The sequence below is a fragment of the Pipistrellus hanaki genome (assembly GCF_964339955.1).
Source record: "Pipistrellus hanaki genome assembly, chromosome: 3".
NCBI lineage: Eukaryota > Metazoa > Chordata > Mammalia > Chiroptera > Vespertilionidae > Pipistrellus > Pipistrellus hanaki.
This window is the reverse complement of record NC_140505.1, coordinates 105965898-105979216: the sequence shown is the minus strand read 5'-3', so window position 1 is coordinate 105979216 and position 13319 is coordinate 105965898. Positions and strand designations below refer to the sequence as shown.

The 13319-nt window shown below is 39.6% G+C and overlaps 1 protein-coding gene and 1 pseudogene across 8 annotated transcripts in view; one reads left to right on the top strand and one right to left on the bottom strand.

Moving 5' to 3' along the window:
- The window catches only part of CCDC77 (coiled-coil domain containing 77), a 57733-nt gene that overhangs the window by 18444 nt on the left and 25970 nt on the right, over positions 1-13319 (top strand). For 5 of the 7 annotated variants that reach the window (XM_084878409.1, XM_084878405.1, XM_084878406.1 and 2 more), the window contains exons 4-7: positions 505-748; positions 3952-4094; positions 9709-9805; positions 11179-11251. In XM_084878409.1, the coding sequence (XP_084734535.1) occupies positions 505-748; positions 3952-4094; positions 9709-9805; positions 11179-11251 (557 nt within the window). The remainder of the gene's footprint in view (positions 1-504; positions 749-3951; positions 4095-9708; positions 9806-11178; positions 11252-13319) is intronic. The other 2 variants (XM_084878411.1, XM_084878410.1) reach the window with 1 other exon arrangement.
- On the bottom strand, positions 11851-13193 carry LOC311619830 (procathepsin L-like; annotated as a pseudogene). The gene has a single exon. The product of its transcript is annotated as a procathepsin L-like (transcript).

The following is a 13319-nucleotide window of genomic DNA, read 5'->3' as shown; positions in this document are numbered from 1 at the left end:
TTTCTAACTTTCATTGTTTTAGCTTAAAAATGCTTCTTGTTCGACCTTTGGTTACCCTTAGAACTTGAATAGTCTTGGTCTATGTCATTCAAATGTCTCCAGTGGTAGAGATTAGAATCTGATGTGGTTGTATGGTTAGTAACTTGGCTGACTCTTACATAATGTTTCTATGAACATTTTCATACGTGTCACTTTGTGCATATATGCATGAGTTTCTTCAAGAGGAATTGCAATTTTACTAGATTCTGCCAATTCATTTATCTATAGTTTCACCAAGTTGCACTTCACCAGCAGTATATAATTATTCCTGTTAGTGTATATCTTACAGTATTAAATTTCTAACTGTTATTACCTGGTATTACTTTATATTCCATTTTTTAAAAATGGATTTTAAAAATTTATTAATTATACACACTTTAAGAACATAAACTTGTTTTTTTGTTTAAGAAATTGTTTTATATGTTTAAACAGTTTAATGAATATGTCCTTTCTAATTTCACATAGGCCGAGAACCCTTCCCAAGCATGGTGCTGCGTGTGGCTTCAGTGATTCTACCAGGTGGAAGGGAGTATCTTTCTCAGATTCAGTGGAGTCAACTCCTTTGCCTTCCATCGAAGATCGCCTGGCTCTTCTCTGCCCTTCTCAGGAGCTTCTGGAATATTATCAAAAGAAGATGTCTGAATGTGAGGCAGAAAATGAGGACCTACTGAAGAAACTGGAGCTGTACAAAGAAGCTTGTGAAGGACAGGTGAAAAAAAGATGATACATTTTTTTTTAGGACTCTGCTGAGTGTAGTTATGACTGAGAGAAGATCTAGAACTGACAGCTTGTATCACAAATAGATATTTTTCAATTCCCTTCTACCCCAGCCTCACTACCTACCCTCTGGGTCCCTCGTTAGACCATAATTCCCAAAACTGCTCCACCTCTAAAATCTTAAACTTTTATATCTTGGTCTCTCTTATATTTCTAGTTCTTTGAGCCCTGAACACCTAACTTTATTATTATCTCCCTGGCTCCTTGACTTTTCAGTCTTCCAAATGTTGCATGTCAGTTTCTAACATCTGAACCCTGTCACACTTCACTTTGGTAATAACTGTACTGCTTGCACAGGACCCCTTGCTTATTCTTTTGCTCCACAAAACTCTAGTTATAATTGAATCCTAGTCTCCTGGAGCAGGGTTTGTCAACCTTGGCACTATTAACATTTTGGCATTGGTAATTCTTTACCATGGGTCTATCCTATGAATTGTAGGATGTTTTGTAGCATCCTTGGCCTATGCTTACAAGATACCAGTAGCACACATACATACACACACACACACCCTCACCACACCCCCAGTTATGACCATCAAAAGTGCCTGCAGACATTGCCGAATTTCTCCTGGGGCACAGGAAGAATTGCCTCTAGTTAAGAATCACTGTCTTAGAAAAGGTCACAAATTGTTACAAAATAAATTCATGGTAAACAAATTAATCTGTATTCTCAGTCACTATACAGCAATTTTCTTACCTATCCCTAGTCAGTTCCCTCTGCCTCCACACCTGTGCTGTTGTAACTTCTCTACTCTCTTCCAGCCTGTAACCCCATCTTAGCTGTCTCTTCTCAGGCAGTCTTGCTTCCTGGTTCACAGAGGAAAAACCAGCTGTCATGAGTGACTCCTTCCCACCTACCCACAATGTTACCTACCTGTGTCCATCTCTCTTCTTTCTTATTACTTCAGGGACAAGATATCTCTGCCTCTTTGAGCTGAATTGATTCAACACTCTCCCTGGCCCACATCCCTTTTTCTTCCTAATAAACCCTTCATCATCTCTCTTCTCTTTGTGTTTTATTGTTAACCTTTTACTTAACATGGGCTTTTTCTCTCCAGTACTGTATATAAACATATTCACGTCTTTCCCAACTTAAAACAACAACAGCAAAAACCACACCATTTTTTTTTTTCTAGAAGGATTGGCTTTTGAGCTGGGCCATAATGAGGAGATCTAGAATTTGTAGAATAAATACCATTCTTGAGCTGTGCTGCTGCTTCTAACTATTCTCTTGTGTAGATAAAGCTCTTTCTTTTCTTAGTCCCACTACTTCTGGAATAGTTTGACTTTATCACCCACTCAGGACTCTGTGCTGTAGTTTTGTCTCTCTCCTTACTGTTCCACTAAAACTACTCTTGTGATCTCTAATACCCATTTGCCAAAATGATCTCTTCTCTTTGTGATCTCTGTAGTATCTGTCACTGCTGACCTCTGCTTTCTGAAAACTCTTCCTTTTTTGATTTCTGTGTCATTTTTCTTTTTCAGTTTTTCTTTTCCAGTTTTTATCTCAGTTCTCAACTCTCTTAATGGTTCCCTTTCCTTAATCTTAAAAGTCAACATCTTTGCACCATAAATGGTCTTATTTTTATCCATACCACCTCATATGGAATGATAACATCCAGATAGCTAATGTTGAGTCTTTTCTCCTGAACTCCATATTAATGGGTTTATATCTGAACTAATCTCCCTTTCAACTCTATCCACACATCCACATATACCCCTACAATTTTCTTTCCCTCCGTTTCTTATCTCTTAACTTTTTTCTTTATTCTGTGTCTTACTCAATGGTATAATTGCCTGTAATTATGCCCAGCCCCTGTATTCAATTATTTAGTAAGTTCTATTGATTCTGCTTCCTAAATATCCCTTAATCCATTAAATCTTCATCATATTGCCTCAACCCTAGTTAAAACTTTCATTATAACTCACCTGCATTATTACAATATCCTCTTTAACCAGTATTCTAGCCTCCAGTCTCATACCTATTCAGTTTGCCTCTCACTTTTCACTTTAGTAACATTGAAATACTTGTAGTTGTCCAAACATTAAAGACTTTTTGATGGTTCAGTATTTACTGTTCTCTTTCCTGAGAGTACCCATCCTCATCTTGGCTCTAGCAAGCTTCATCTTTCAAGTTTCTACCTTTTTTTTTTTTTTTTTAATTTTATTTATTTATTTATTTTAATATATTTTATTGATTTTTAAAAGATAGGAAGGGAGATAGAGAGCTAGAAACATCGATGAGAGAGAAACATCGACCAGCTGCCTCCTGCACACCCCCTACCGGGGATGTGCCTGCAACCAATGTACATGCCCTTGACCGGAATCGAACCTGGGACCCTTCAGTCCGCAGACTGACGCTCTACCACTGAGCCAAACCAGTTTCAGCTCTACCTTTTTTTAAATCCTCATCAAAGGATATATTTCTTACTGATTTTAATGAGAGAGAGAAAGAGAGAAACACTCGTGAGAAACATTGATTTGTTGCATCCCATATGTGCTCTGACTGGGAATTGAACCCACAACCTAGGTATGTGCCCTGTGCCCTGTGCCCTGACCGGGAATCAAATCTGCAACCTTTTGGTGTATGGAATGATGCCCCAACCAGCTGACCCAGTCAGCCAGGGCCAAGTTTCAACTTTTTGATGGTGGTCTCTAACTTTCCAAAAAGGCTTCAGAGATTTTACTCCTTCTGTACTTTCCCCCTCTATCATTTTACCAGGCATATTCTTCCATTAAATAATTATTTTATTTGCATGTCTGTCTCTTCACAAAATTCCTCAGCTCTAGGCAGGAAACATACCATTTCATCTTTGTGTTCCATAATTTCATAATGCTTATGGAATAGAAAGCATTTTTTAAAAATTGTGAATAGAACAGGTGAGTCATCTGGCATTCTGGATTTTATAGTCTGTAAAAGGAAGATATGAAAGCTTTGACATTATATGCAAACATCATACTCACCCTGTAGCTTTTAAACTCAAGTCATTATACAACTTATTATTACTGTTATTTGAAGTCTGTATTGGTGAAAATATTCACATGGTAATATTTCTACAAAAACTCACTTTTCCATATCCAATAAGAGATATTCCTGTGAGGCTCAATCTTTTCAACTACTTTTTTCCCCCCCAGCACAAAATAGAATGGGATTTGCAGCAGAGGGAAGAAGAGATTGCTGAATTGCAGAAAGCTCTAAGTGATATGCAAGTCTGCCTCTTCCAGGAACGGGAACATGTTTTGCGCCTCTACTCAGAAAATGATCGATTGAGAATCAGGTACCAAGTAGGAGAAGGGAAATGTGAGAGTTACATTTCTAAATTAAGATAAGTTTCTCTGTGGTAATCCTGTTAGGTTGTATTTCCCAGGAAAAAGACTCTGAGATGGAGATTTGCCTGCAGGACTGAAAGTAGAGAGGCTCTCAAGAATGACATATGTAAAAAAGAAAAAAGAAAAAAAGAAAAAGAAAAAAAGAATGACATATGTGAGGAGACTTGAGCAGGGGAAGAATTTGAACTGTGATACAGTGGTAACCAAGGCTTTAGCCAACCCTTTAGGGAGCTTTGAGGCTGGGACAGCTTTTCAGAGGCAAAGGAGTCAGACTTTTGTTCCTTCACAGCAATCATTCATTTCATGTAGCCTGCCACCAGAGAGGAGGTGTAAACTTGAGAGAGGCAGCCCCCTTCAGCCAAAGGCAATTCCTGGAGAAGGACTCAAAAACTGAAGGTTAGGGGTCTTGATCCTAAAGGTGGTATCTGAGCAGTGTCCACAGCATCCATTATAGTACACTTCAAAAAAATAATAATTTTGTACTTTTCAGTTGCAGTTGATATACAGTATCATTAGTTTCATGTGTACAACCCAATGATTAGACATTTATATAACCTACACAGTGATCACCCCAATAAAATAGTACCCACCTGGCACCATACATAATTATTACAATATTATTGACTATAATCCCTATACTGAACATTATATACCATAACTGTTCTGTACCTACCAATGTGTACTTCTTTTTAAAAAAAAATATATTTTATTGATTTTTTTACAGAGAGGAAGGGAGAGAGAGAGAGCTAGAAACATCGATGAGAGAGAAACATCCCTACCGAGGATGTGCCCGCAACCAACGTACATGCCTCTGACCGGGATAGAACCTGGGACCTTTCAGTCTGCAGACCGACGTTCTACCACTGAGCCAAATCGGCTTCGGCTCAATGTGTACTTCTTTTTTTTTTTCCTTTTTTTTTTTTTAAATATATTTTATTGATTTTTTACAGAGAGGAAGGGAGAGAGATAGAGAGCTAGAAACGTCGATGAGAGAGAAACATCGACCAGTTGCCTCTTGCACACCCCCCACCGGGGATGTGCCCGCAACCAAGGAAAATGCCCTTGACCGGAATCGAACCCGGGACCCTTCAGTCCGCAGACCGACGCTCTACCACTGAACCAAATCAGCTTCAGCTCAATGTGTACTTCTTAATCCTTTTGTTTTTCACCCATTCCCCAAACTCCGTCCCATCTGGCAACCATCAAAATATTTTCTTATCTGTGAGTCTGTTCCTATTCTGCTTCTTTGTTTATTCTTTTGATTCCACATGTAAGTGAAATCATATGGCATTTTTTTTTCTCTGTATGATTTATTTTGCTAAGCACAGTACCCTGTAGGTCCATCCATGTTGCTGCAGATGGCAAAGTTTCATTATTTTTTATGGCTGAGTCATATTCCATTGTATATTGCAACATTTGTTTATCCATTCATCTATGATGGATATTTAGGTTGCTCCCATATCTTGGCTATCACAAATATGCTGCGATGGAACATATGGATGCATATGTCTTTGTTTTTGTTTTGTTTTTAATCTTTATTGTTGAGAGAATTACAGATGTCTTCCTTTCCTTCCCTACGCCTAGTGCCCCCCTCCACCCGTCTGCCACACCCCAAGTCTTCATCACCGTGTTGTCTGTGTCCATAGATAATGCATGTATACATATAAGTTATTTGGGTAATCTCTTCGTACCTCCCTTCCCTCTGAGATTTGTCAGTCTTTTCTATGTTTTCATGCCTCTGGTTATACTTTATTCATCAGTTTATTTTGTTCATTAGATTCATTGTTTATTTTGATTTTTTAAAATTTCTTTATTGATTAAGGTATCACATAATTGTCTTCATCCCTCCCATTCCCATCCCGCACCCCTCCCCACTCATGCCCCCACCCTCCTGTTGTCCTTGACCAACTGGTTAGGCTCATATATTTGATTTTTAGGTTTAATTTTGTTTAAATACATTTTTATTGATTTCAGAGACGAAGGGAGAGGGAGAGAGAGAAATATCAGTGATGAGAGAGAATCACTGATTGATTGCCTCCCACACGCCCCCCACTGGGGATCCAACTTGGGGCCCTTCAGTACACAGGCTGATGCTCTATCCACTGAGCCAAACCAACTAGGGCTAAATTCAATTTTTTTAAAGATCTGACAGCTTATTAATTTATATTAAAATTTTGATTTAGTCCCAGCCACTTGAAGCCACTTTGCTTGTTTTTTTTCTTTCTTTTCTTTCTTTCTTTTTTTTTTTTTTTTTAATATATTTTTATTGGTTTTACACAGAGTTGAATTGAGAGGGATAGAGAGTTAGAAATTTCAATGAGAGAGAAACATCAACCAGCTGCCTCTTGCACCCCCCCCCACTGGGGATGTGCCCGCAACCAAGGTACATGCCCTTGACCGGAATGGAACCTGGGACATTTCAGTCCGTAGTCCGATGCTCTATCCACTGAGCCAAACCGGTTTCGGCTCTTTCTTTTTTTTTTTTTTTTTAATATATTTTTATTGGTTTCAGAGAGGATGGGAGAGGAAAAGGGAGATAGAGAAATATCAATGATGAGAGAGAATCCCCTACTGGGGATCGAACCCGCAACCCAGGCATGTACCCTTGACTGGAATTGAACCTGGGACCCTTTGGTCTACAGACCAACGCTCTATCCACTGATCCAAACCAGCCAGGGCTAGATTCAAATTTTGATAGATATGTATTTATTGCCATGTTATTGTTCTATTTTTTATCTCCTCCTCCTCCCCTTCCTCCTCTTTCCTCCTCCTCCTTTTTCTTCTTCACTTCCTTCTTGTCCTCCTCTTTCTCCTCCTCCCTTCTTCCTCCTCCCCTCCTTGTTTTTCTCCTTCTCCTCTTCCTCCTCCTTCACCTTTCAACATTTCATGTAATACCCTGTTTCCCCGAAAATAAGACAGTGTCTTATATTAATTTTTGCTTCCAAAGATGTGCTAGGTCTTATTTTCAGGGGATGTCTTATTTTTCCATGAAGAAGAATACGGTACACATTTATTGTTAGATGAAAATAAAGGAAATTTATTACCTGTATACGGTACGGTAGTACGGTAGTTGTCAACACAAACCAGACAAACTGTGAATCCTACAGTATCAAGAATTTACTCATTTATTCAATGACAATCAGGTCATCATCTTCTGGAACATCATCATAACAATCCAATTCCTGAATTTCCTGGTGAATTTCTTGTGACTCCATTTCTTTCAGAATCAGTGGACCAAATCTCTCATGTTTAGCCTACGGGGGCCTTATTTTCAGGGGGATGCCTTATATTTCACTCAGAAGGAAACCTGTAAGTAGGTCTTATTTTCAGAGGATGTCTTATTTTCGGGGAAACATGGTACTGGTTTGGTGGTGATGAACTTCTTTAGTTTTTTCTTGTCTGTGAAGCTCTTTATCTGACCTTTAATTCCAAATGATAGCTTTGCTGAGTAGAGTAATCTTGGTTGTAGGTCCTTGCTAGTCTTCACTTTGAATAGTGTACTTGCCACTTCCTTCTGACCTGCAAGGTTTCTGTTGAAAAATCAGCTGACATTCTTATGGGTGCTCCCTAGTAGGTAACTAACTGCTTTTCTCTTGCTGCTTTTAAGATTCTCTCTTTGTCTTTTACCTTTATCATTTAAATTATAATGTGTCTTGGTGTGGGCCTCTGTGGGTTCATCTTGTTTGGGACTCTCTGTGCTTCCTTAACTTGTATAACTATTTCTTTCACCAGGTAAGGGAAGTTTTTTGTCATTATTTCTTCAAATAGGTTTTCAACTTCTTGCTCCCTCTCTTCTCTTTTTGACAGCCCTGTCATGTGAATAGTTTGCTTGAAGTTGTCCCAGTGGCTCCTTAGTCTTCATATTTTTGGATTCTTTTTTCTTTTTGCTGTTCTGATCTTTGATTTGATTCTCGATATCCTCTACTCTACTATTGATTCCTTCTAAGTTATTCTTAATTTCAGTTAATGTATCCTTCATTAAAAAAAAAAAAATCTAATGATTTTTTACAGAGAGTAAGAGAGAGGGATAGAGAGTTAGAAACATTGATGAGAGAGAATCATTGATCAGCTGCCTCCTGCACATCCCCTTCTGGGGATGTGCCCGCAATCAAGATACATGCCCCTGACCGGAATCGAACCTGTGTGCAGGCCGACGCTCTATCCACTGAGCCAAACCAGTTTTGATAACTAACTTGTCATTTTTTATGTTGATGTTCTCACTAAGTTCTTTGAAGTGCTCACTTAGTTCCTTGAAGTTCTCATTAAGTTCCTTGAGCATCCTTATAATCATTGTTTTGAACTCTGTATGTGATAGTTTTCTTGCTTCCATTTCTTTTAATTCTTTTTCTGGAGATTTCTCCTGTTCTTTCATTTTTTAAATGTTTTTTTGTCCCCACATTTTGGCTGCTTCCCTATGTTTGTTTCTATGTATTAGGTAGAGCTGCTATGTCTCCTGGAATTGGTAGAGTGGCCTTGTATAGTAGGAGTCCTATAGGGCCCAGTGGTCTCAGCCTCCCGACCTGAGGTGGGCACTCTAGGTGTGCCCCTGTGTTGGCTTTGTGCACAGTCTTGTTGTAGTTGAGCCTTGATTGGTGTTGGCATCACTGGGAGAATTGACCCTTAGGCCGATTGACTTTGAGAACCTCAGTCTGGCCTGTGGGGATTGGGCTGAAACAGGCAGTCTGACATGTCCCAAGGGGTCCTGGATTGCAAGAGGGTACAGGCCAGGCTGAAGGACCCCACCAGTGCATGAATCTGTGCATCAGGCCTCTAGTCTGATATATACTGTTTTAGGTTGGATTCTGTGGAAAACATACTCTGCAATGTAAATTTACTTGCAGGAGGTTTATTGGGGAAGGTTTTCAGGAATAACTACTTATGAGGGAATAAGAAAAGTTTGATTGGGCAGAAGTTGAACTGAGGTTTAATTACAGCTGGACTCAGCCAGTGCCACAGGATGTCTCAATATCCTGAATTGAGCCAAGGGGATTGGGCTTTTGTATCCTTCCTTAGCCAGGCCCTGGGTGCGGACTACTCTTTGGCTGAGGCAGTTGCCCTTAACTGATGTCAGTTCTGGAGAGAGATACAGCTGCCTGCAGTGCTGCTGGTTAGTCAGGAGAATCTTATATACCAGCTAATATGCAAATTGTCCTCTCAACCAGGAGTTCAGCCAGGGGGCGGGCCAGCTAACCAACCTCTGCCTCCCCTCCTTCTGGCCAGCCGGGCACCTGATCAGGGCAGGCTGGCTAGACCCCACCCATGCATGAATTCGTGCACTGGGCCTCTAGTGAACTTACATCAGTTCTGAAAAGGAGTAATATGCCTACCACCACTACAGTGCTTTTCTAGAACCAACTAAGAAATTAGTTTCTGGCCCCTTCTCTCTGAATCTCTAAGTATAAGTACCTGATGTTTTCAAAGTTATTGCTGAGGTCTAAATAAATCCTATTCAATTTTAGTTTGAGGTTACCATTATTTAAACAAGTAAGTCAGAAGGGAGATCTTTTTAAAAATTTTACTTAATCTGGACATAATGTGTGCTTATCTTTATGAGAATTACAGGGAGCTGGAAGACAAGAAAAAGATTCAGAATCTCTTGGCTCTTGTGGGAACAGACACTGGAGAAGTGACCTATTTTTATAAGGAGCCTCCCAATAAAGTAAGTAATCTTGGTATAGATAGCATGGTAGACATGGCTTTAACAAAATATGGTCTTAGATCCATAATCAGAGATATTCTGGCGCTTGCTAAAGAAGTTAGAAGGATAATTAGTTATCATACTCCCATGTCTACATAAGTTCTCAAAGCATTTTCTATAGTTACAAAACGCTTTTTGATTTTTATTCTTTTTCTTCAAATTTTTTGGAAAGTAGCATTATTTACCCATTTCACTACTTGGAAATCTAAAGCACAGAGCAGTAGATGTTTTGGATGAGATTTGAAAGGAAAATTGGTTGTTTTGTGGTGGTTATTTTTTAATCCTCACTGAGGATATTTTTTAATTGATTTTTAGAGAGAATGGAAGAGAGGGGAAGAGACAGAGAGAAAATCGATGTGAGAAAGACACATCAATTGGTTGCCTTTCACATGCACCACTACCAGAGTCAGGGATTGAGCCTACATATGTATATGTCTATATTTCCATTACTTTCCTAAAGGCCTTTGTCAAAGACCACTTTTTAAAATATATATATATTTTTTTTATTGATATATATTTGAGCGGAATTGAACCTGGGACCCTTCAGGCCATAGGTTGATGCTCTATCCACTGAGCCAAACTGGTTAGGGCCAAAGACCACTTTAAAAAAATTTTTTTTTTTTTTTTATTGATTTCAGAGAGGAAGGGAGAGGGAGAGAGAGATAGGAACATCAGTAATGAGAGAGAATCATTGATCGGCTACCTCTTGCACAGCCCCCACTGGGACATGTGCCCTGACCAGGAATCAAACTGTGACCTCCTGTTTCCTAGGTTGATGCTCAACGACCTAGCCACACTAGCCAAGCAAAGACCATTTTTTTAAAAAGCAGATATTACTAAATTACCCTGAAGGTTTTCTTTTGTTTGTTTGTTTGTTGTTTTTTTTTCTTTTTTTCTTTTTAAATATATTTTATTGATTTTTTACAGAGAGGAAGGGAGAGAGATAGAGAGTTAGAAACGTCAATGGGAAAGTCATCGATCAGCTGCCTCTTGCACGCCCCCTACTGGGGATGTGCCCGCAACCAAGGTACATGCCCTTGACCGGAATCGAACCCGGGGCCCTTCAGTCTGCAGGCCGATGCTCTATCCACTGAGCCAAATCGGTTTCGGCTCTTTTGTTTGTTTTTACTTTATATTACCAACACTGGGTTTTATTTAGTTTGTTACTTTGTCCAGTTTGATCTCATATGTGTGACATTCCCATATGAGTATATCAATTTTGACCAATTTAATTTATGAATAGTGTTGATCTGTGGCATTAAAGCTCTAAAGTGAAACATCACATATATAGGAAGGCTATTTCTATACTTTTTTTTTTTTTTTTTTTTTTTCAGGTCAGCATTCTCCAAAAGACTATCCAGACTGTAGATATTTGTGAACAGAATGAATCTTCAGCTTTCAAAGCAGGTACCAACCATATTATAAATTCTCACTGGTGCAGAATTCAGAAGCACAGTGCAAATAATTAGGATTTTTTTCTTACTATACAGAGATAAATGAATGTTTATAATGATATCTCTTGGTAAGCTTGAAGTTGTTTTGTTTGTTTGTTTGTTTGTTTTTTAACATTGTCTTTAATATATTTTATTGTTTTTTACAGAGAGGAAGGGAGAGAAATAGAGAGCTAGAAACATCAATGAGAGAGAAACATTGACCAGCTGCCTCTTGCACACCCCCTACCGGGGATGTGCCTACAACCAATGTACATGCCCTTGACCGGAATTGAACCTGGGACCTTTCAGTCCGCAGATCGATGCTCTACCACTGAGCCAAACTGGCTTCGGCTTGAGGTTGTTTTTTTGTGTTGTTTTTTTTCCCTTCCATGATGTTTTTGTTTGTTTAATTAGTTTTATTTATTGATTTTATTTTATTTTTAAATAATAAAAATTAAGTTTTATTTATTTTACTTTTTAAAAATATATTTTATTGATTTTTTACAAAGAGGAAGAGAGAGGGATAGAGAGTTAGAAACATCGATGAGAAATATCAATCAGCTGCCTCTTGCACACCCCCCCTACTGGGGATGTACCCACAACCAAGGTACATGCCCTTGACTGGAATCGAACCAGGGACCTTTCAGTCCGCAGGCTGACGCTCTATCCACTGAGCCAAACTGGTTTTGGCAAGTTTTATTTTAAAAGGTAAAAATTTATACATCCTTATAAAAGAAGTGGTAACATTTTCACCAATGTAAAACACAGAATTCAAATCACAGTTTGGATCTTCAAGATTCAAGTATTGTATCCCATTAAGTAAAATGTGGTCAGTTTTAATATAGAAATGCCTTCTCTGGATATCCTGTTCTCAATCAGAGCTTTCTTTATCGCCATCATCTCACACAGTAGGATAGATGGCCGCGGTGGCGATTCCACAGTAGTTGTTACGGTCTTTGGCCATCTTTATGTAGCCCTTTTTGCCCCAAGCTTCACCCCAGCTGTTCTTGACAATCCAATATTTATTGTTCCTTGAGTCTTCTCCTTCAAAGCTATAGCCAACCACCAGAATGCCATGACTTAGATCCACGCTGCTGCAGTGCCACTCTTAATAAATGCCATCTTCATAGAACTGGAAGCTAAGATGGCTTGCATCTATAGCAACAGAGATGGGCCCCGCAGTTGCCACGGCCTTCATGAGGGCACTCTCCTGCTCAAGGATGTCCACGAAGCCAGTGACATTGGCCACAGAATCCTCGGGCCTGTATTTGCAGGGTCCATCCTCTGCTTGATATGGTTAGGACTCTTCTGAGTCCAGGCCTTCGTTGGACTTCACATACTGGAAGGTATTATCCACTAGGCCATCATTGCAGCCCTCATTGCCTTGAGCTTGAGAGCAGTCCACAAGGTTCTGCTCACTCAGTGAGATAAGTTTGCCAGTTTTCCGGAACATCTGTCCTTCAAGGGCACCAGTTGCACTAAATGCCCAACAAGAACCACAGTGACCCTGGTTCTTCATGGGGGTTACATAGCCTTCTTCCCTCCAATTCATGGCTGGGGGGATTTCAGCAGCGTAAGATTCCCGAAACACTTTCCTTCTCTTGTGCTTCTGGTTCTGATGGCTATTCATCACCTGTGTGAATTCTTCATTGGTCATGTCACCAAAAGCATTCATTGCCAAGGTGAAGGTCTGTCTCCCTAGGTTGTATTCTTGGTTGTGCAGGTCGATCATTTTCATATTCTTCTCCCTCACTGATCTCCTCCATACTTCTTCATTCGAGCCATATAGTTTTCTGTGCGTTGCCTTCCACCGGTGCCAGCATGCCTCTAAACTTCCATCAAGTTTTGGAGCAGCTGAAGCTATTCCTAAGTAAAGGGCAATCAAGAAGAATGAAGGATTCATGTTACAACACCTTCAGGGGTGCGGCCAAGCAGGCGCTGTCTGCACGCGTGGGTCGTGGATCTCCGACCTATTTATTGATTTGAGAGGGGGGGGAAGGGAGAGAAATAGAGAAACATTGACCTGTTGTTCCACTTATTTA